General features: G+C 40.5%; 1 protein-coding gene across 4 annotated transcripts in view; it reads right to left on the bottom strand.

Moving 5' to 3' along the window:
• FURIN (furin, paired basic amino acid cleaving enzyme) overlaps positions 1-20,304 on the bottom strand; it is a 123,042-nt gene that overhangs the window by 15,665 nt on the left and 87,073 nt on the right. For 3 of the 4 annotated variants that reach the window (XM_072148411.1, XM_072148412.1, XM_072148413.1), the window contains exons 6-14: positions 19,970-20,046; positions 10,885-10,973; positions 9,463-9,635; positions 8,608-8,820; positions 6,420-6,520; positions 5,234-5,337; positions 4,425-4,542; positions 2,225-2,404; positions 1,485-1,609 (exon numbers count right to left, since the gene is read on the bottom strand). In XM_072148411.1, the coding sequence (XP_072004512.1) occupies positions 1,485-1,609; positions 2,225-2,404; positions 4,425-4,542; positions 5,234-5,337; positions 6,420-6,520; positions 8,608-8,820; positions 9,463-9,635; positions 10,885-10,973; positions 19,970-20,046 (1,180 nt within the window). The remainder of the gene's footprint in view (positions 1-1,484; positions 1,610-2,224; positions 2,405-4,424; positions 4,543-5,233; positions 5,338-6,419; positions 6,521-8,607; positions 8,821-9,462; positions 9,636-10,884; positions 10,974-19,969; positions 20,047-20,304) is intronic. The other variant, XM_072148414.1, reaches the window with a different exon arrangement.

Here is a 20,304-nt window from a genome sequence, read left to right as displayed (position 1 = left end):
CTCCTCTAAGCCGCTGACCTCTTGATCTGATATTTCTAGCGTTTTCCACTAATGCTGTATTTAGATGGGGATGCATGATGAACCGAAATAAATACATTTTAGCTGAAATATCCTTTGACTAAAGGTTATGTAGCAACATCTGTAGGCGACATCTGGGAAGATTGATGTTTAAACCATGATCCTAGACTTTTCATATTCCTAGAAAATCTATGAGCTGCGCATCAGCAGTTTAGGATCTGCAGCTACAAATTTCATTCTATGCAAATGGCTGAAGCCGACGGTTTATCTCTGCTGCGTGGATGTAATCACCACTGTGAAGCGCTGACAACCTGCCATGTTCTTACCAAAGGGATGTCACTTTTTTGGAATCATTTGCTTTATGTTTTTAAGCAGGGGTCACTGCCCTAGAAATGTAGAGGAACTGAAGCATTAACAGTAAGACTTTTTTTTTTTAATTAGCAAAAAATTTTTTTAAAAAAACAACATTCAAGGAAATTAGTTCCATGTGGGCTAGAAAAACTTCAACATTTGCACATAAAAATAAAAAAAGGGGAACATTAGAGTTTATCGGATGTCATTGAAGCCTGAAACAACTGGAACATGAAGTCTGTGTATTGCATTTGACGTGAGGAATTGATACAGAAAGTGTATTGGAAAATTGTATTAATTTTCCTTAAAGGACACCTGTCATCAGGTCTGTGTCACTAGTCCTGTCACTACTACCTGTTGGAGCAGCTCACAAGGATCCCATCCCAGCCTTTATCTAGTTATTTCATACATTATTCATTGTAAAATCATCTATTCTTTATTATGTAAATGAGGCTGGTCACATGGTCAGAGGCAGTGATGTCACCCCTGTTACCCCTCCCCTCTCCTCCCCCTGCTCATGTCTGTGTATAATGTATAGTAAAGCATTGCTAGTGTGAGTGCTGTATCTGCTGACATGCTGCATCCTCCTAATATACAGGTGAGAGACACAGACATCAGCTACACATGAATCTGACATGTTCTGCTATAACATGGCTGCCTGGAGCTGCTGTATCTCTCCTATACACACACACATGCACACACAGGCTGCAGGGGGCATGGCCACCAGTACCAGGAAGCACATCATTATACAGCCTCACATCATTATACAGGCTGTCAGTCATGCACTGGGGGGTGTGGCTGTGCCTCCCTCTCATGAATATAGTGGACAGCTTGAATATGCTAATGCTTCATTGGACATTTCACAGGTCATTTGCATACAGCTTTAGGACCTCATTGCTTAGGTTTACAGGCATGTAGAGGGACAACGAAGGGATAGAGGCAATGCTCTCTAATGGCAGTTTATGAAAATATATTTAGTTTAGGGGGGTTATTTTGCATGACGGGTTCTCTTTAAACTAACAATATCAATTAATAAGTGGACAATCTGTGCGCAATCTGAAGCTCTTGCATACCCAAGTCAGTGTTTACAATTAATCAATATACTTAAAACTTACCATAATTATTGTTGCCACTTGCATTTTCAATCTCCAGGATCCACTCGCCTGCAGGGTCCTCATCCCAAGAATGTGTGGTCATAAAAGCCCAGTCATTAAAACCATCAGCAGAGTAATCATGAGGCCTGAAGGAGTTATGAGAAAGACTGAGTTAAAGCTTTTACCTTGGACGTAAACCTAGGATTACATATTTTATATAGGACAACAATGAGATCCGCCACGATCTAAGCCTCCAGAACCGAACCACCGATAGGATTTCTAAAGTGCAATCCATAATGTTCTAGCAAGCAATACAAAATATCATATAGTGCATGAAGACAAATGGAGATTTCGGTCTACCTTAACCATTAATGAATTTTGGGAAACATAAGAAATATATTTATTAGCAGCATGTTGGGAAATTCCCCTAAATCTGCCATTTTCTTACCAAATAGGAAAACTTGGCATAACAATGATGTATTTTGGAAATCTAGAGTAATAGCGGCCCAAACTGCTCTTAATAAAATTGCATTATGTTCTACAACTTTATGCTGGGTAACAATCTATTATGCCGTATAGCCAACAGAACAACCCATCGAAAACCCATCTATGGGAAAGCCATCCAAACCCCATATACAGAAACACTATACATAGGGAAACCCATACCAACAGTCCGATAGGAAGATAAACATAAAATACTTCATTTTCAAACCATGGACAATGGTGCCTCATAAAACATCTTTCTCTGGCAGTGTGGTTACCTGGGCGCCAGCAGACAGGAGCGAGTTCCCATAGGACTTGTGAGATAAATGCCGAGGTCTCCTCGACGATTGTAGGACAAGGTTAACCTGGTTTGAACATGCTCCACCATACTGATGTAATTGGACATCCCGTTGCAGGGCTCCACTTTTCGCCTGACTTCTAATTTCCTCCCTATGTCCCTAGGAATCAAAACCAGATTTATGTCAATTAGCAATCATGTCTGCCAAAGGAATAAAAAAGTGAATTATTTGGGTCATTTGCCATTACAGTCACTCATTAACTAGGAGTAATAAACAATCGGCCTCGAAACAATTGCAATACAGCTTTGGAACACAATAAAACGTAAAAAAAAAATATTTGGCTGAATGAGCAGGGACACATGAGAAAAATTTCTAAAGGGTGTTGCTACAATTACAAGTCAGAGGTTCAGCCTCCCTTCTGGATTCCAATCCATCTGAAGACAATGGGACCAATCAAGACACACAATAGTGGATAGAAAGATACTGTGCACTGCTGATTTGCCAACGTAGGTTCCGCCAATAATGGGCATTACTGTGCCAGAATGCTGTTGGGGCAGAGACAGCAGAACATAATACCTGCCAAGTAACCAGGTGTTCCCAACACATCCCACTGTTCATTGTTTTATATAACAGTACATCATGTATCCATTGAAATTTGATTAAAAAAAGATACATGACCATAGGCAGTGACAGCACGCAATACATTCTAGCATTACAGAGCAATTCCGAAATAAATATGCAAAGATACCAGATTCTAGGCAACAAAGGTAACATTCCGGCGGCCCTAGAGGGCACATATATCTGTTGCTGATATCTCCAGGAACAGATGGGAGAAATAAAATAAAAGAGCTAAAAGGTTACTGGAATCAGTCAACATAACCCTAACCACAAGCGGAGCAGGAGATAGAGCGGCTGCTGTTTCCCCCTGCAGGGCTTCATTCAAGCTCCGCTGCACAGAAGCCTCATTGAGCCCCTGGCTTTGACCCAGTGAGGTGTGAATAGTTTGTGTGTCTAAATCCCCCAAAGAGCTAAATCCAGGTAATAGGCAGTCTGTTCCCAGGACTGACTGAGCATTTATATCTCAGTAGTAGATATAGTAACGTTAGCAATAACAGCAGGAGCTGGATCCATTTACATGTGTTCTTCACAGAAACTACAAAATGATATATACTCCTTTCTGGGAAATGCCAAAGAATGAAAGTCTTGTTCACTTGATGAACTCATTGCAGCACAGAATAGGTACAGCAGAACTTCATCTTTGAAAAGGTCACATCTTCCCAGTATTGCCATCTAAGCCAGCAGTACAGAGGCTCCGATGAGACAGTGGTAGCACATTTTATTGTACGCACTGCCTTTGATACCCAGCGCCTGATGATGTAACCACAGGATACGTTTATCGTCTAGTAAAAATCTTATTCTGATCACTTCTCTATAGAGTATGATTTAGCAGTAGTAATGGCAATGACCTGCCTATAATTATCATCTACACTTCAGCCAAGTACTTGAGAGCAATAGTACAGCTTGCAGACCATTTATTTTAATTGCTGTCTTGCAGTTTAGTCCTAATTTGGCGCAACAATCAGAGAGCAGAGGACAATAGTCACAATCAGTCGTCCAGCGGTGACACTGCCGCCAGTCTTCCCATACAGCGGCTCTATCCGTGGCTACAGTAATTACGGAATAGTCTGCAGCACGGCATGCCGAATATGACTCACATAACTTCACTAGGGGAAGACAGTGACCCCATAAAACAGGGGCCAGCGCACATGAACAAGACTACTGTGCAATTTGGATCACAGTGGTAAAGGCCCGCACCGAAAGTTCTGGATACCGAAGACAACCAATTTAGCTAATAAATGCTTACGGCTGTAGGCATGGATCCATTGCGTGCTATAAACTCTGGATAATTTATCTTATGAAACGTGCAATAAATTAATATAACTATTCTTAAAAACACAATATTGTGCTGTAGGTTTACAATTAGCACTGAAGCATCTCTGGATCGTTGCTGTAACGATTTTCTTACATTTAACCAAATGCAAAACCTCCCTCCGATTCATCCTCAGCACTCGAACAAGCAGTACAAGCATTATCCTGTAACACTGCCATCAAACCCAACCATTCCTTCTGCATGTCCAGATGGCCCGAAAGAAAGAGGATTACAAGCCGTGTTACTCACTTGGGTTCTGTTAGAATGTTAATCATACATTTTCTCTGGGGTCCCACGGAGGTCCAGTTTTTAGCCAGCGCAACCATAGCACCAGCATCCAGCAACCCATATCCGTAAGAATGGCTGACTACAATATACAAACACATTAAACGGTTAAGAAAAAAGCTGATACGTTATGTGGAAGAGTGAGGCAACAGAAAAACAAGCAGGATCTGTGAAAATGGACAACATTGCTTAATAGCAAATCTTATAAAACTAGTTCTAACAAGTCCTAGGGTGACTGTACAGTGTACAAGGCTGAGGTAATGCATTCTGCATGAAAATATAGCAGATTACATGTAACTATAACAAGGGCAATACAAAACATATCTTATGTATCAGCTACTAATCTAATGGGGGTTTGGCTGCCGTCTACCATGCTCAGGTAATAATCTGGCTCATACTGCACTTCTGCTAATGGTTTAATAACTTTCTGCTATAGGTCTCAATATATTCCTATATCCATTCTATAGTGTTTTCAGAGTTCTATATAACCATAATCCGAAAACCATTAAACCATAAACTAAATATTCTACTACTCTACTATTATTCTACTGCCTGGTTACTACAACTCAGCTACATTACAGTATTGGAGCGAAGCTGTTGAACCCCAGAGCGACCACTACACAGAGTGCCGACAGGTCTTTCTCCACCCTAGGAAACCTGGTGACCCGAATAGTAGGGGTGCCCAGTGACACACTGATTGGATATTGATGACCTTTCCCCAAGGACAGCTCATCAGTATAGAAAGGCATCAAAACTAAGGCTGCTTGTATTACCTTTCCGACCAACTCCATTTGTGATCCAGTCATTAGTGTTCAGATGTGCTGGGTTTGAGGTCCTTACCACGAGATGCTGCATATCTCTCCACGTGAGATTGTTACTAGGAATTAATAGACAAAATATCATTAGTTACATTAATGATCATCACCATTAGGAAACCCACAAATTTCTCTGTATACATCTCTGTACATTGGCAACAACCGACCCCCTGGACAGCGGAGTACCGGTATATAACTTGTTTACAACTTCTATATTTATAAAGTGATACAAATCATTATGTTGTCATAGAAACAGTACCGCTCTTTCTAGAATAGGCTGTTTTTTTTTTATCTGACAGATTTATAGTAGTCAACACCGCTGAGCGACATTTCAATATTTAACCTCCTATTCTCCAACGACTCCAAAAACAAAATGTGATCATGACTGTATAAAAAAATATGAAATCTGTAATCACAAATTATCATCCATCAAGCATTCCCAAGTACGTCAAGGTTTCTATTGGACAAACCGAGAGTACAACTACATGGACCATGTGAGCAGAACATGGACTCTTTCTTCCTTAAGAAGGTCAGAAACTCCTGTCACAGTTAATAAGTATACAGGTTCCTGTAACACAGGCCACATTCACATGGCGGTTTTTCATATGCTCAGTATATGCGTCAGGAAAGCTCCTGATGTATACGCCAAGCGTAACAGACATATAGGCAGATAGAATAAACCTTTTTGCCTCCGCCAGCCCATTATACTTTGTACTGGGTGGAAAGACACAGAACGCTACCTCTTTCCATCCCTCTTCATACTCAACATGTATGTCCCAGCAATGTCACCATCCATAAGGACATTGAGACCGTTTGGGAAACACCATGCACGCTGTGTTGAGGTGTCAAACCACGGATACAAAAGCGGAGAGGATCATCGACCTGCAGTGGCCGGACTTCACAGACTGACCACATTGCCGAAGACAGAAATAATCGTATATGATGCATGGAGTCCCCTCTTCCGCGCAAAACAGCAGGGTAGAACTGTAATCACCATCCTATAATTGTCTGAATCAGCCCTTATTCAATATACAAATAACTAAGCAAATACACCTTATGACGCCAAAAATACCAAGAACCTATGTAAGATTCAGCAATGTGAGAGATGGTGCAGTCTATACAAAACTAGGACTTTAACACGTACTTTGCTTCTAAAGCGAGAGCGATGATTCCTGCAGCCAGGGGTGCGGACGCTGAAGTCCCAGTATGAGTGTCTGTACATTTCTGTCTTAAATCAGTTGTTACCTGAAGGAAGAAGAAATTCAAATCAGAAATCATCATTCACGACCACAGCACAAATATAGCTGCCAGGCATCTCACAAAATTGTCATCTTTAGGCAATAAGATGCATGTTATTTGCCATCAAGTGTTCTAGTTAAATGCAAGGCTGGGGAAACACTATGGGGTTGTCTCTGGGATTTATGAATTTGTTTTTCTCCATCTTGGTACCTACAATGCTAGAACTGATGTCAAATTTGTAAGCATGGTGTGTCTAGAAATAAATGCCAACGGCAGCATTCAACAACAGCTGAAGATTGTCATGTAATATTTCTGTGTAGTGGTTTGTGACAGCATTATTATTTTTGTATGAAATTTTTTATTTTTTTATTTTTTAACACCACATCGCTGTATATCCCTTTCTGAGCATTGCAAGGTACGAACAGCAGGACCACAAAACCGGGCTGAAATGTTATAACACAAAATGTATGGTATAAAGTGTTATTCCTATTCTACAGCTGCACATACATTTCCAGCTGTCCTAGGTGTCAACTAAGCAATGAGGTTGTCATGAGACTGTATAGGAAATTTACAAACAAAAAGGTGTTTTTTTATGCTTTCTGTCCTAACTGATGACAATCTAATGTTTTGAATCCCATAAAGCTGAAATTTGTACCATCTTCAGTCATCACATGTGTAGCTCTTCCATAATAAACCTACCAGCTATTTATTAGACTACAGTACACAATGTATCCATTCAATGTTACAGGCTGTCCATATGATAATCACAATTAAACAGATTAAAAACAAAAAAAAATAAAATATATGAGATTATAATGAAGCAGGCCATAGGAAATGCCTAAAAATACAGCTGATAAGGGCGACCGGTGTGGCTACCAGCACTCAGACCCCTGACAATTATAAGAAAAAGAGGCCTCTATTTTATTTATTCTTATCTAAGGGATGGCCAAAGAGAAGCAATGACCTAGATCGGTGATGGCGAACCTTTTGTAGACAGAGTGCCCAAGCTACAACCAAAACCTACTTTTATGTCGCAAAGTGCCAACATGACAATTTAAGCAGTAACTTTTTGATCTCTGCTGTACCACAGGTTTAACGCGTATTGGTCTCCTGAGTTCACCAATAAAATAGAAAGATGATGGAGACATTTGGACCCCTCCAGGGTTCCCTGAAGAGGCAGAATCAGGGGACCCAGAGCAGGAGCTCCAATGACAATCCATCTCTATCCACACCTTCTTGCTCCTCCTGTAGTCCTGGCACGTCCCGGGCTGTATTGTATCACAGGAAAAAGCCTTGAGTCCTAGCTGGCAAACTCTGTGTTGGGGTGAAGGCCTGGGTGCCCACAGAAAGGGCTCCGAGTGCCATCTCTGGCACCCGTGCCATAGGTTTGCCACCACTGACCTAGATGAATGGGGCGACAGTATGTCTAAGTCTGCCGCTCCTCTCCGCTGGGAGTACAGAGTGGTCAGTGGTCAGTGGGGGTCCCAGCAGTCAAATCCTTGCTAAACAGCCATCAGTGATAACTTGTAAACTTGGCACAATCGTTTTCAAAAAAAGCTCAAAGAAACATATTGCATCAAACCAACCAATGTGCCCAACTTCTTGCTTTCAACCCAGTTATCACCTTTAAAACACACGTATAAAAAAAAAACAAAAAAAAAAAAAAAAAACACTGATCACCAGTAGCTTTTCCTGTAATGTCATGGAATGGGGCCAGGGAAAACACACACTCTTTGTTCAAGCTGTATGTTATAACGTTAGAAAAGCAATGTAAGCCGCAAAGCAAACAGAAAGGAACACACTTGGTACAGAGTAGCCAGAGAATGGATAAGGTTCAGCCCTATCCGGCTCGTATAATCCATGGTGTGCAAGTGCTTTCAAGTGTCATCTTATTATAATGGGACGTTAGATTTATAGTGAATTAAGCAGCCGGATTGTAGCACTGCAAAATCGTCGTAGATCAAATACACACAAGCTCCTGACCGTATTTTTATAACAATGACCGAAACTACTGAGAGTGGTGTCATAATAAGTCACATAAAAGAGAAGGGACATGACAGCCACTGGCAGAGACGCAAGAAATGGCTACTTACAATCTGCTTCTCATTCTGGTTGCCGCTGCTGTATGTGGTGGCCAGTGTGGAGGAGCAGGCCTCGCTGTACCACGGTACATTGCCAAGCTGGGTGGTGCTGCTAATAGACAACGTATAGATGCTGTTTGTGTATCCATCACAATTGCAGCTGTCGTGTTCTCTCCCACCATTCCCCGAAGCCCATACATATATAGAGCCCAAACCATTCCGACCCTGCAATGCAATAGGTAGACATTCATAACGCTGGTACAGCTTGCTGCTTGTCTAAGGGACTAAAGTGATGGTTAGGTTTGAGAGCACACAGAAAAAAAAAAGTAAACTCCATTTGGTCTAAAGGGTAAATAAGTACTTTGTCTTGTTAGTGGAATTAAAAATAGGCTTTTACAGATTTTTTCCCTTAATGTTAATTGAAATGGATGCAGGTTAGGATGTGAGGTTTCCTGTTCGTTTACTTTTATTGAAATGTTCTACAATCCATCTGTTTTTATATAACGGAGAGTATACAGACCAAAAAAAAAAACAGATGGAAAAAATAAAGTGAGAATCGATACTGTTCACATTGGGCTGGCACTTTTCTTGCTTTAGTTTATGCCGTATACAGCTGGACCAGCCGTCATTTCATTAGGATTATAAACAATTAAAATGTAAAAGGTAGACAATGCAGGATCTGCCACCGAATATTGGGGAATTCACATCACTCCTCCTCCACCCAACTGCACGTTCCAAAGGTTGCCCTCAACACGTTTCCAAAATTGGGAATTTCTTACTGCCTTCAGCATGTTTCATCATGTACTTATTAGTAATTCAATACATGAAAATATCTGTTGTGTGGCAATGGATATGTTTTGCGCATACCTGTTTCACACCCCTGAAGAAGGCTTCCTCTGCGAGGTGGGCTGGGCCATCCACAGTTTTTCCATCATCTTCGGGTCCCCAGCTGGCACTGTAGATGTGAATGTGGTTGGGGTTTAGCCCTAGAGATCTTGCTTCAACTGCATCAGTTACTTCACCATCCAACATGCGAACACCTACCAAAAACATATGGTCATCAGGCAGAGTTATTCTCAACACCGAGTTAATATCAAAGCATGCTGTATAGGGTTATGTAAAATCCAACTTCATAATGCCAGAAATCTATGGCCAAATGTTGCCATACTCATAGGAACACAAAATCTTAAAAGGAACCGGTCATCAGAAATTGCCCCAATAAACCACTAGCAATATGTTGTCAAGCTGCTGAGCAACTTCTAGATGATGTTTCTTTTGTGGTCTGGTGGGGAGATATCATCCAGAAAAATCAACTTTGAAGTGAGATGTAAATTGGTTGTAAAAAGTCAAGGAGGTGGAGAGTTTAATACTGAAGCCAAGCTTTCCCTGACACACTTAACTGTAATTGATGGTCCTGCGACCAGGAACATCATTGACCTGATCTCCTGAAGGCTAGTGGATGTCGTCAATCACAGGGTTCAGATGTTCAGAGAACTTTACTTCAGTGTTATACTCTCCGCCTCCCTGACATTATACATCTAACTCACAGCTCACTTCAAAGTTGATTTTCTGGATGATGCCACCAAGCTGGGCCATGAAAGAAACATGATCTAGAAGTTGTTCAACTTCTTGACAACATCCTGGTAGTGGTTTATTAGGCCAATTTCTGATGACAGGTTCCCTTTAAAGGGTAAAGCAGATAACTGGATGAATTGTTGGATTTATGTGTGCACTTTGAGTGCTCCTCATCATGGTGATCGTGTTTAGATATCAGAAACAGTAGTGAACGAAATGTGATAACATTATTAAGAAGAATACAGAGCCATTGTAATGGTGCCATTTGGCTCTTTTATCCATTTTGTTGCACAATATAGATTTTAATATGTATTATACTGGTGAATATACAGTGTTGGGCCTCATGCAGATGGCAAGCATTTAGCCAGATGCCAGGAGAGAGGAGGGGCAAGTGCTACTCATCCCTCCGTTGAAAGCCGAGCGGTCGGCGCCATAATAGAGCAAAATATAGGAGGTCTTATTTTTTTCCATGCAGCTGCCTGGCTGAGTCACAGCTCAGCAATACCGTGTGTGCTCACAGCAGCTAACAGGTGCCATAGATGTCTATGACGCAACGATCCAGCTGCAAATTGTGCAGTCGGATCTTGGTCCCCCTTAAGTTAGTCTACATGACGCCTTAAGCTTTCCTTCCTCTGTGTCCAAAAGAGACACTTACTGATTTGTTACACTTGTTGACTCTTTTTAATATAAAAAAAGGAAATTATGTCTCTTTACCTCCAATCTTGGCATTATAAGCTATTCCGACACCACATATCCCATTGTTTGCCACCGCAGCCACTTCTCCAGCACAGCGGGTTCCATGCCTAGAAAACACACATGGAAGGGAAATGGTTAAACCCTTGCAAAGTAATTCTTCACTTTGACATTTGAGCTTAATCTTCTAAACCAGATCAAGCAAAGATGTATTATTATAAGACACAAGAGCCGTATCTATACAAATGTCAACTCCTCCTGCTCCGAGGATATTATTATATATGGCTCTGCTTTTTTAAAGGCTTATGTTCTTATAGTACGTAGTGGCCAAGTAAAATAAAATGGTCTACATGCTCCAGGAACTGTTGCTTTCTATAGAAACCCCATACGGTTTCACTATTGACAAATGGAAGGACTTCGGCATCAGTTCCCATCCTGCTCCACAGAGAGGGTGCGAGTTCTTGCCACTTTATTAGAACTTGTCTTTCACACCAAACAGACCAGAACAGATTCTTCAGAGGTGAATGAAGTGGAGCATTGTGCAGGCAGGACATTAATCTTATTTGTCTATTACATCTCGTACCACAGACAGGATCCACAGCTCTCAAAGGCAAACACTAAAAAGTACACGAGTTTGGCAGAAGTATCATTGGTGTGCCAAAAGGACCATCCTTCTGTTTAACCCTTCTTTATACTTTCAACTGACTCAAATCAGATTAAATCATCTCTAAATAAAAAGGTCATGTACAAGGCAAAAATATATATCTGAACATTACTTTAGAATATAGTTGCACTTTGACATTCACTAGAACGGGATTGTCTTAATACCAAATAAATGAATTCGGGGTCAAAGCACAACCCCCAAAAATATATATTACTCTGGTAAAGGACTAGAACCAAAATAGGTCCTACTTTGATACATCCTTTTTAGTAAAGTAAAAAAAGTAACGAAAAGAGTAAGTTGTAAAATATCCAAAACTGCCATCACTTAAGGTTGACACAATAGTCAGCACTTTTAGGCTATAGCATAAAAAGTCAAGTACTGTGAACAGCATATCCTGAGGGGGCTTAAACATAACAAGAATGCTGCCTGCCCCATATAAAAGTGCACAGCGCAGGTTTCTTCTCGCTTGCAGTTCTCCTGAGTATCATTTGTAGCTGCAAAATTCCTGGATGGTTATAGTCCTACAAATTTTACAAGTAGACAGTGTTCGGGAAAAAGCTTATAAATCAACTCTTAAAGCAGCAGGTTTACTGGACCATGAAAAAAAAAAAAAAGTGTACTTAATGCTACGTCAGATCCCACACTCGCAGGGGCAAACCGAGGTCTAAACATAGAAACATCACTACAGCAATTTATACACTGATAAAATGGGGGGAAAAAAACATAGAAAATTCTATATTTTCTTAATTGCATAGTTAAATCTTATTTACCAAATTTAGAATATAAAATTATGATAAACACAGGTTTGTCTATGAAAACCATTCTTAGGCTTTCGTCAGTAGACTGCTGCTGAAATCTGCGCCTTCAAGATTCTTGTCAAACCCTGCCTGGAGGAAATCCAGCATGAGAGCAACGTTGGGCTTACCTAAGGGAAATTGTTCTAACCCTGCAAAGTTGTTAAATGTCTTCCATACCCTCAGGTAAATGTCAGATGTCACAATTTCTTGCTTGCTAATAAGGCAGAAATAACTGTCAGGTATACCTCTCTTTAGGATTGTCCATACCATCTACTGTATGTCCATCTATGAACTGTTACAAGAGGTTTCCAACATTATGCAGTTGTTGTGCCCCCACCAATGTCAGCTGCTGCTTTAGTATGTACATCGGTCTACACTCTCCACATCTATATTGTCATTGGACGACATCTGGCCAAGGACAGATTTTCAACGAAAATTGGGAGTGAGCATATCAATAACAGGTGCTTCTGTCAGCTATAACAGAGATATGGACGTGACGTTTCCAGAGAAACGTTCTTACCAATGTTGTCATTTCTTTAAACTTAAAACAAAGACCAATGCTTGGAGATATGATAAAGAACTGATAAAGAAAACAGCGTTCGTCATTTTAATTGCACTTTCTGAATTACAGAAAAAAATTAAAATTGTTCAAACTGAAGACCAGTAACCAAGGAGCTTTTTCAATAATATTCCCCCATTTTATTATCAGATGAAAGCACAGGAATTATAGCTTCATGTTCTAAAAAGTTTATATATTCCCTAACTAGAAACTCCATTTTAAAGAGTCCTAGAGTAGTAGCAGTAACTTGGAAGCCATAAAAAAAAAAAAAAAAAAGTGTCTAGTACATGACCTGTAGTGGACTAGTTTCCTTGGTTCAGTACTTTAAATGTTAGTCAGATCTCTTCATGACCTGTGCTCTATACTTTGTGTAGGCAGAATATCATATACCAGCGGTTGTGCACCAGCGTATTATAAAAGGCCACCTGATGTATTTGTCACGTGGGGCGATGCCGGTAAAACCTGGCATAGTTTTGCGTAAAAACGTGCAGACAAAAGTTTGAAAAAAGTTTAAAAGTTCCCAGGTCGGTGGCCACGCCCATTCATGCACACATGGTATAAAGGTGGCATAATCGCAATGTATTCTCGAAAATTCTTGGCGTAGAATCACTGATAACTATAGATTCAACTTCAGGACAAGGCTTTCAGAATCCAAACAATGCAGGAGATTTAAGACTCCACACTGGAGCTAGCCACAAAAACGTCAGCTGACTCAGGTGTATTGTGCACCTCAAAATATAGTGCAGGTCCTATTCCTGCCAGGCTTTGTGGCACGGCCGCTCAGCTCCCTATGGAGAGGGGAGGGGTGAGCAGTACTTATCCCTCCCCTCTCCACCTGCTTGTGGCTCACATAACAAGTCAGCTCATTTGGCCGTGTGCATGGAGCCCGACTTCTAGGAACAGTAGGTTCGCTTGTATGAGTGCCATCTTATTCTACAAGACAGCATGGTATTCTTGGTGTTGTCACTTTTTCAGCGGCAAAAACAAATACTCTGAACTCTGGCAAAATTCTCATTAAAAACAGATAATTTCCAGTGACCAAACAGGTTAAACAGGTCTGACATGGCGGAGACTGTGCTCAGATCTAGTAGATAAGGGATGCCTGGGGGAATTTTAAATCCCCCCCCTCCCCACACACTGTTTGTGGGCATCTGGCCTTAAAAGCATGGGTCTTTTTGCAAAGTGCATCTACTAAGGTGTCCAGAAAAAGATGGAAAGATAGAGCAAGACCTATTTTTGCCCTCAACTTTATCAGGAGAGGGGAGGGGTGAGCAGCACTCACTCTTCCCCTCTCCTCCCGCATTGCGGATCACAACACATGTATGCTGCCACAGAAGTGTGCATGTAGCCCAAGATAGTTTTGTGATGGGCACTTCCATTGCCAGAGCAACTAAAGAACATCTGGTGATTATTTTTAAATGAACAGAAACCACACACAGTATTCGCTTAGCATCATACAGCCTCTCAGAACGGATCTGCTTCCTAAAGAAAAGCTGAAAAAAACCCTACATTTATGCACAATATCTTGAAAATGTCACCATCAAGTTATGGAAAGTAATTTGCTGTCAATTCCTACTAAAACTTCTTAAGTGCTTTTTGACCAGGGGCCTTTACAGGAAGTGAAGCGTGCAAGGGAACATTGCTTCCCCAGACTAATGTGATTCCCCATCCAATTTCATATTCATGTCAAGTCTTGAAGCTTATTACATATTTCACATTGCAGCAAAATTATATCTGAAACAAATATATATATATATATATAATTCAAACAAGAATATGAGAAATACAAATAGAAAAATGCAGATTTTATTTTGCATAAAAATGCACTGTCCATTTTTATCTAATTAAAAAATAGCAGGTCAGACCTTGGAAGGTTACTTATCTTCAATTCGACTTTCCTCTAATAATCCATTAATGATGTGGAGTCTGGAATGTGCCCTGTACAGCACGAGGCTGCAGAATTTATAGAGACCAGAATGTTAATGTAAACCTTCTTTTATCTTTTCCCTCAACATCTCTAGTCTCAAGGCAATGAGGAATGAGTGATTATTTTTCAACCAGCATCCTGCAATACCTTTCCTATTAGGATATTACTGTATTCAACCACGTTTCCCAGCAAGGAGGTCAGTTCATTCCTCATGTCTAGCAGTATCAGACTAACCATAAGATTTGCAGGTCTACAAGTTTTCCCGACGCCCCTGCAAGGACAAAGGCTCTCAGGCACATCATCAAAAAGATCATCCGCATTGTACAACGTTCTCTTCAAATTGACTACATGTGTGATACCAATCAAAACCAGAAAGTAACCAAATTTGTATTTATATTTTTGTACATAAGAAAGCTTTCTTTGTGAACAGCAGTTCAATATTTTTAAAAATATTTTAAGCATATATATAGCAGCAGAAAACTGGCGCTGGCGGACATGCTTCACCTTTCAATAAACTTTGCAGAAGTCAGTATTTGGGCTGATCATATGTGCTCCTAGTACCTGCACAGTCTCATACCCAGCTTCAATGACATCAGGGTGGAGTAATCTGGCTTCAGTAAACACTTGTGTCTTGGGAGCATGAAGGAAAGTATAGGCCATTTCTCCTAAGGGCCCATGTACACGACCGTAATTGTAGCGGTGGTCTGGCTGCACAAATAGAGGTCTGTGGCACCTGGTCATGGTGTGATGGGCACACTGTCTCACAGCAATGAGACCAAGCCATGGCCACTCGCTTTCTATGCAGAAAGGAGGTATGAGGAGCGCTTACCCTTTTCTCCACTTGGTTGTGTGGCCAACGATCACACGGTTTTATGCACGTAGCCCAAATACAGCTAAAGGAAGTGTTAGAAAATGGATATTTGGGTCAGTTACTCACAAGAAGACCTGCAGGTGGTATAGTCTTCCAAATTCCCTGAAGGGTCATCTTTAAATGCTCCATACACATAAGTGGTCAGAAAAACCTGCTGATGGATTTCATGTCTGAACCTTCAGGAGATTTGCTCACCAGGAAGGAGGCAGTGGGTAGGTTCCTTTTAAAATGGCAGGGTGGCTGCGCATACGTTGGCGTATGCTCGCTTGGACCAGTCGAATGTATTTGCAATTGTGTATTTTGTGCCTGAACCCTAAGGGGATGGGGGTAGTGTGGAGGGGTATAATTGTAGGTTACATCATAACCATTCCCTCATTTTGCACGCAATTTGGAACGTATATTTTAAGTGTCTTTATTGGCGTTTCAATAAATGTGTATGTGCTTTTGCAATGAATCGTATCTTATGAGGACTATTTGTTATCATCCCTCTTGCTCGATAACATGAGCAGATGCCGATTTACACAAAAGGATTTTACACCAACACGCAATGCTTATTTATGTCTGCATAAAAGGTGTCATCAATGACCAACCTGCAAATTTATCATTTGTTTGTTCACTGCGCCACTTTTGCACTGAAGGATTCTGAAGGACGAATGATTTTATTTGTTTGAATAATCCATCAGAAGATTATTGCTACACAAAAAAGACCCAGAACTCCCCTGTCCCCATTGAAAAGACAAGTACAGAAAAACAGGGATAAAAGGCAGGTGCAGTAATGACGAGTATTGTTATTACCAGAATAGTAGTCGCCCATATGTATTACAGTCACATCGGCAGCATCCTGATTTGTCCCACCATACAAACATGAACTCTTGGAAGAGTGGAATTGACATGCACAATCTTTATTTACTCCAAGCGATAAATTATCCGAGATGTCTGCCTGAAGTTCACAGAATTAAATTTTTATTTCCTTTTGATTTAAGACAGCAACATTTGCCCAGGGAGAATACTACGAGCAGGTATGGCATGCGCATTGAATATAAAGGGTTATAGCAACGTCTGTTATCATTCCACGCAGTGACATGAAAGCACATTCACTAAGTTGCCGAGATATTTGTTTCGGGGCAGTCTTAGATCTGCATTAAAACAAATGATGTGATGAGACTTGATGAAACCTGTATTTCGCACAATTTATCAAACGTTCTCTCTGGTGCAAGATGTCAGGCAACATGAATAAGAAGAATTCTTGGAATTATTTATTGAACATAAGTGTTTAATTATTATCTCCCATGTACAGGATGAGTGTGAGAGATTAACCTCGGGGGAGCCACAATGATGGTGAGAACAGGGGTCCTGTCTACCCCCTCCTGGTCATAAATGCATCCTGCCACTTCGGTCATTCCCCAGGAGGGTGCAGGAGGTCTTAGAATGGAGTGGTAGGATGCCGCTCCATCAATAAGGAGGAATACAGATCCCCATAAACATATATTTCCGTTGTGGGAATAGTGATCACCAACAATTCCACCCACCAATGATTCCATATTTTTATAATTCCTACTTTTTTAATTAACTGCACAAGGCTACAGGTCAGGATAGTACTAATAAGATGTCGTAATATTATTTTCCATAAAGTGTGGATGTGCTCATTTGCTATTATTCTATAAGCTTTTTTTTTATATGTAAAGGCTTTGAATGCAATGACAAATAATAAAAAAAAAAAAAAGTTGTGCAGGTTCATTTCATGAACTAAATATAACTAAGCAGATATGGATCGCTTGATGAATTAAAGACAATTGCAGATAAACGCTCTGGCAGATTTGGCTAGAATCTTAACTAATGTGTTTACTTTTTACTCCGATTTGTTCTGGATGAACTGCGACCCCCTGGTCCTTACTGCTAGATGCATAGCAACACGGTGGCAGAACAAAAACAGCAGGAGAGATTTTTATTTTACAAAATCAAAGCATAAGTAAATGTGTTTTCAGGCTTTTGTTCACACAGTTACAAATTTCCCCATTCTTTATATCAAAACTGCAGACACGTAGTCTGCACAAACATTAGGAGTCAACTGGGTTCCGGCAATTCTGATATAGATAGCTTAATGGATCCAGGAGTATTGGGGGGGGGGGGCAGTTCTATAAAGTGTGAATCTACTATAGTATGTGAAGATCTATGTGCCGTCTATTAACAGCCCGATACCTTCCTGTGTGATGGACTGTAGCACAACACACATCCTCCACAGGTTATCAATAAGGGGTTCACAGCTCAGCCTCCCTGACTGTATGCTTATGGTGTGCATAACGATAGCGCACTTCCAAGTACAGCAGAGATGGTGCCTAAGATGCAATGCTGAAGCAACATGGGAATAAAAATATAGCATACAAGATAGCAGAGGCTAAATTGAAAGCAAGATGGAGAGCAGAGGAAAGACTGCACTTCTGAAAGTCGGGTGAGGGTACACATAAGGAAGGCTGCGTCTTCTTTATAGGACTACTTTAACCCCTTAAAGGACCAAGCCATTTTCGTTTTTTGCGTTCCATTTTTCACTCCCCGTACAGAGCTGGAGTAGGACTGGTTTTCTGTGTAACAAATTGTACTTTCTGGTGACAGCATTTCATAATCCATGCCAGTTACTGGGAAGCTGGAAAAAAATTCCAAAATGCAATGATATTGTATGGGGGGAAAAAAACGCATTTGCAGCATTTTCTTGTGGACGCTGTGTGCTCGAAAGCATACGTCTACTTCATTCGGTAATTTGTATAGGTATTTGTTTATTTGTATTATTTATTAACTTTTTTTTTTTAATCTATTAAACTTTTTGTATGAAAACATTTCTTCATTTTGCCCTATTCTGACCCCAATAACCATTTTATTCTATGGCATACCTTTATAAAGGTGTAATTTTTTTGCGTGATGTAATGTTTACATTGCTACCATTTTGGGGACTGAATTACCTTTTGATCACCATTTATAAAAAATTTGATAAAAACATCAAAAAAGTGGCGATGCCGGATTCTGGGGACTTACCGTTACAGGGTTCACCACAGAGATTAACTGTTTTTCTATTTTTATAGATGGGCCATTTTGGGACACAGCAATACCCAACATTTATGGTTTTAGTTAGGAGTTTATTTTTTTTTAATCAGTTGTAGGGAAATGGGAGCGATTTCAACTTTTAGGATTTTTTATTTTTTTTTTAAAAAAAGGTTTTACTTTTTTTTTTAAAAAAAATTCCTTTAAAAAAGACCCCCCAAAGGTACTTTAAACCTTGGGGGTCTGATTATTCCTAACGTATACTGAAATTCTACAGTATTGCAGTATATGGAGAATTTGCTATGGATCTATGTGCCTACGACAGAGTTATAGATCCTGCCCAATGACAGGTTCTGAAGTCTCGTACTGACTTATCAATATCCACCTCTCACATACTCGATCAGTGCTTGCACAGATTGCGGGCGTTAACCATTTACCTGCTGCTGGAATCAGGAAAAACCCAGCAGCGCGTGGGCACTCCCATCTTGGATCATGTCATCACCCAATCCAAGATGGCAGCACCTATGCATCGGCGGCATTTACCAGATTCCCGCAGCAGGTATATGCTTAACGCTGCGATTGGGTCATCTAGCCAATACTCACCATGAATGAAGTGGGCCTGCGAGTCCTTTTCATACAGCCGCAATGTATTATAGAATACATGTACTTCATATTGTGTTAAGGGGTTTAAAGGAGTCTACCACCTGCACCAAGTGTTCTAATCAGCTGGCAGCATGTTGTAGAGATATTCACTGTGATTCCCAACATAGTATCATTAATTCTATTCATTTTGCAATTCACAATACATTCCTGAGTTAATCAGTATGCTAATGAGGCAGTTGGTGGATCCAGGGCCTGCTATTCCTGCCTGTACCACTACCCTCCTGTGCCAACCCATGCATCTTACAAGTCAAATATCCTTGTGGTCAGACAGTTGTCAGTGGTCCTGGCAGGGACAGCAGAGCTTCAGATGCACCTACTACCTCATTAGCATACAGAATAAAATGTGAATTTCTCAGAAACTGCATCATGGACACACATGGATCATGGATGTAGGCATTTTGAAAATCATAGTGCATTTCTCTACAACATGTTGCCAACATATTACAATGCTCAGGGAGAGATGGTAGATCCATTTAAATGTGTAACATATTTTATTTTTGGTTTCAAATGTATAAAAGGAGCAAGTTGCAGTGCCTCTGCATGCAAGTTTTTTTCTGGTCAGACCAACGCTCCCTACCACAAAAGGACCTACCTGTTATCGTTGAGCTGAGTATATCGAGGCTGTGGATCGGGATCTTGGTCATTGACATCATAGCTGGCAGCTGGGTCCTGCAGAAAGACAATTGTAACAGATAAAACAAACACACACAATAGAATCATTGTCAATTAAAGTGACAGGCATATACATCACTTCCTCTTATCAGCTCTCTACCAGCTCATTTGTTTCTTCTTTCAGCCGACTGCTGTAAAAGAATCAAGATATCCGAGTGCATTCACTTTTTCATCAACCTAATGGCTCCTTTCTAATAAATTTCAAGTGCACTGCGGCAAATGTCTCCATAGAATAGTTCACAGAGATCAATAATC

The sequence above is a fragment of the Engystomops pustulosus genome, chromosome 4, assembly GCF_040894005.1.
Source record: "Engystomops pustulosus chromosome 4, aEngPut4.maternal, whole genome shotgun sequence".
NCBI classification, from domain to species: Eukaryota; Metazoa; Chordata; class Amphibia; order Anura; family Leptodactylidae; genus Engystomops; species Engystomops pustulosus.
Note: the sequence above shows the minus strand (reverse complement) of the source record. Positions and strands in the feature narration are given on the sequence as shown.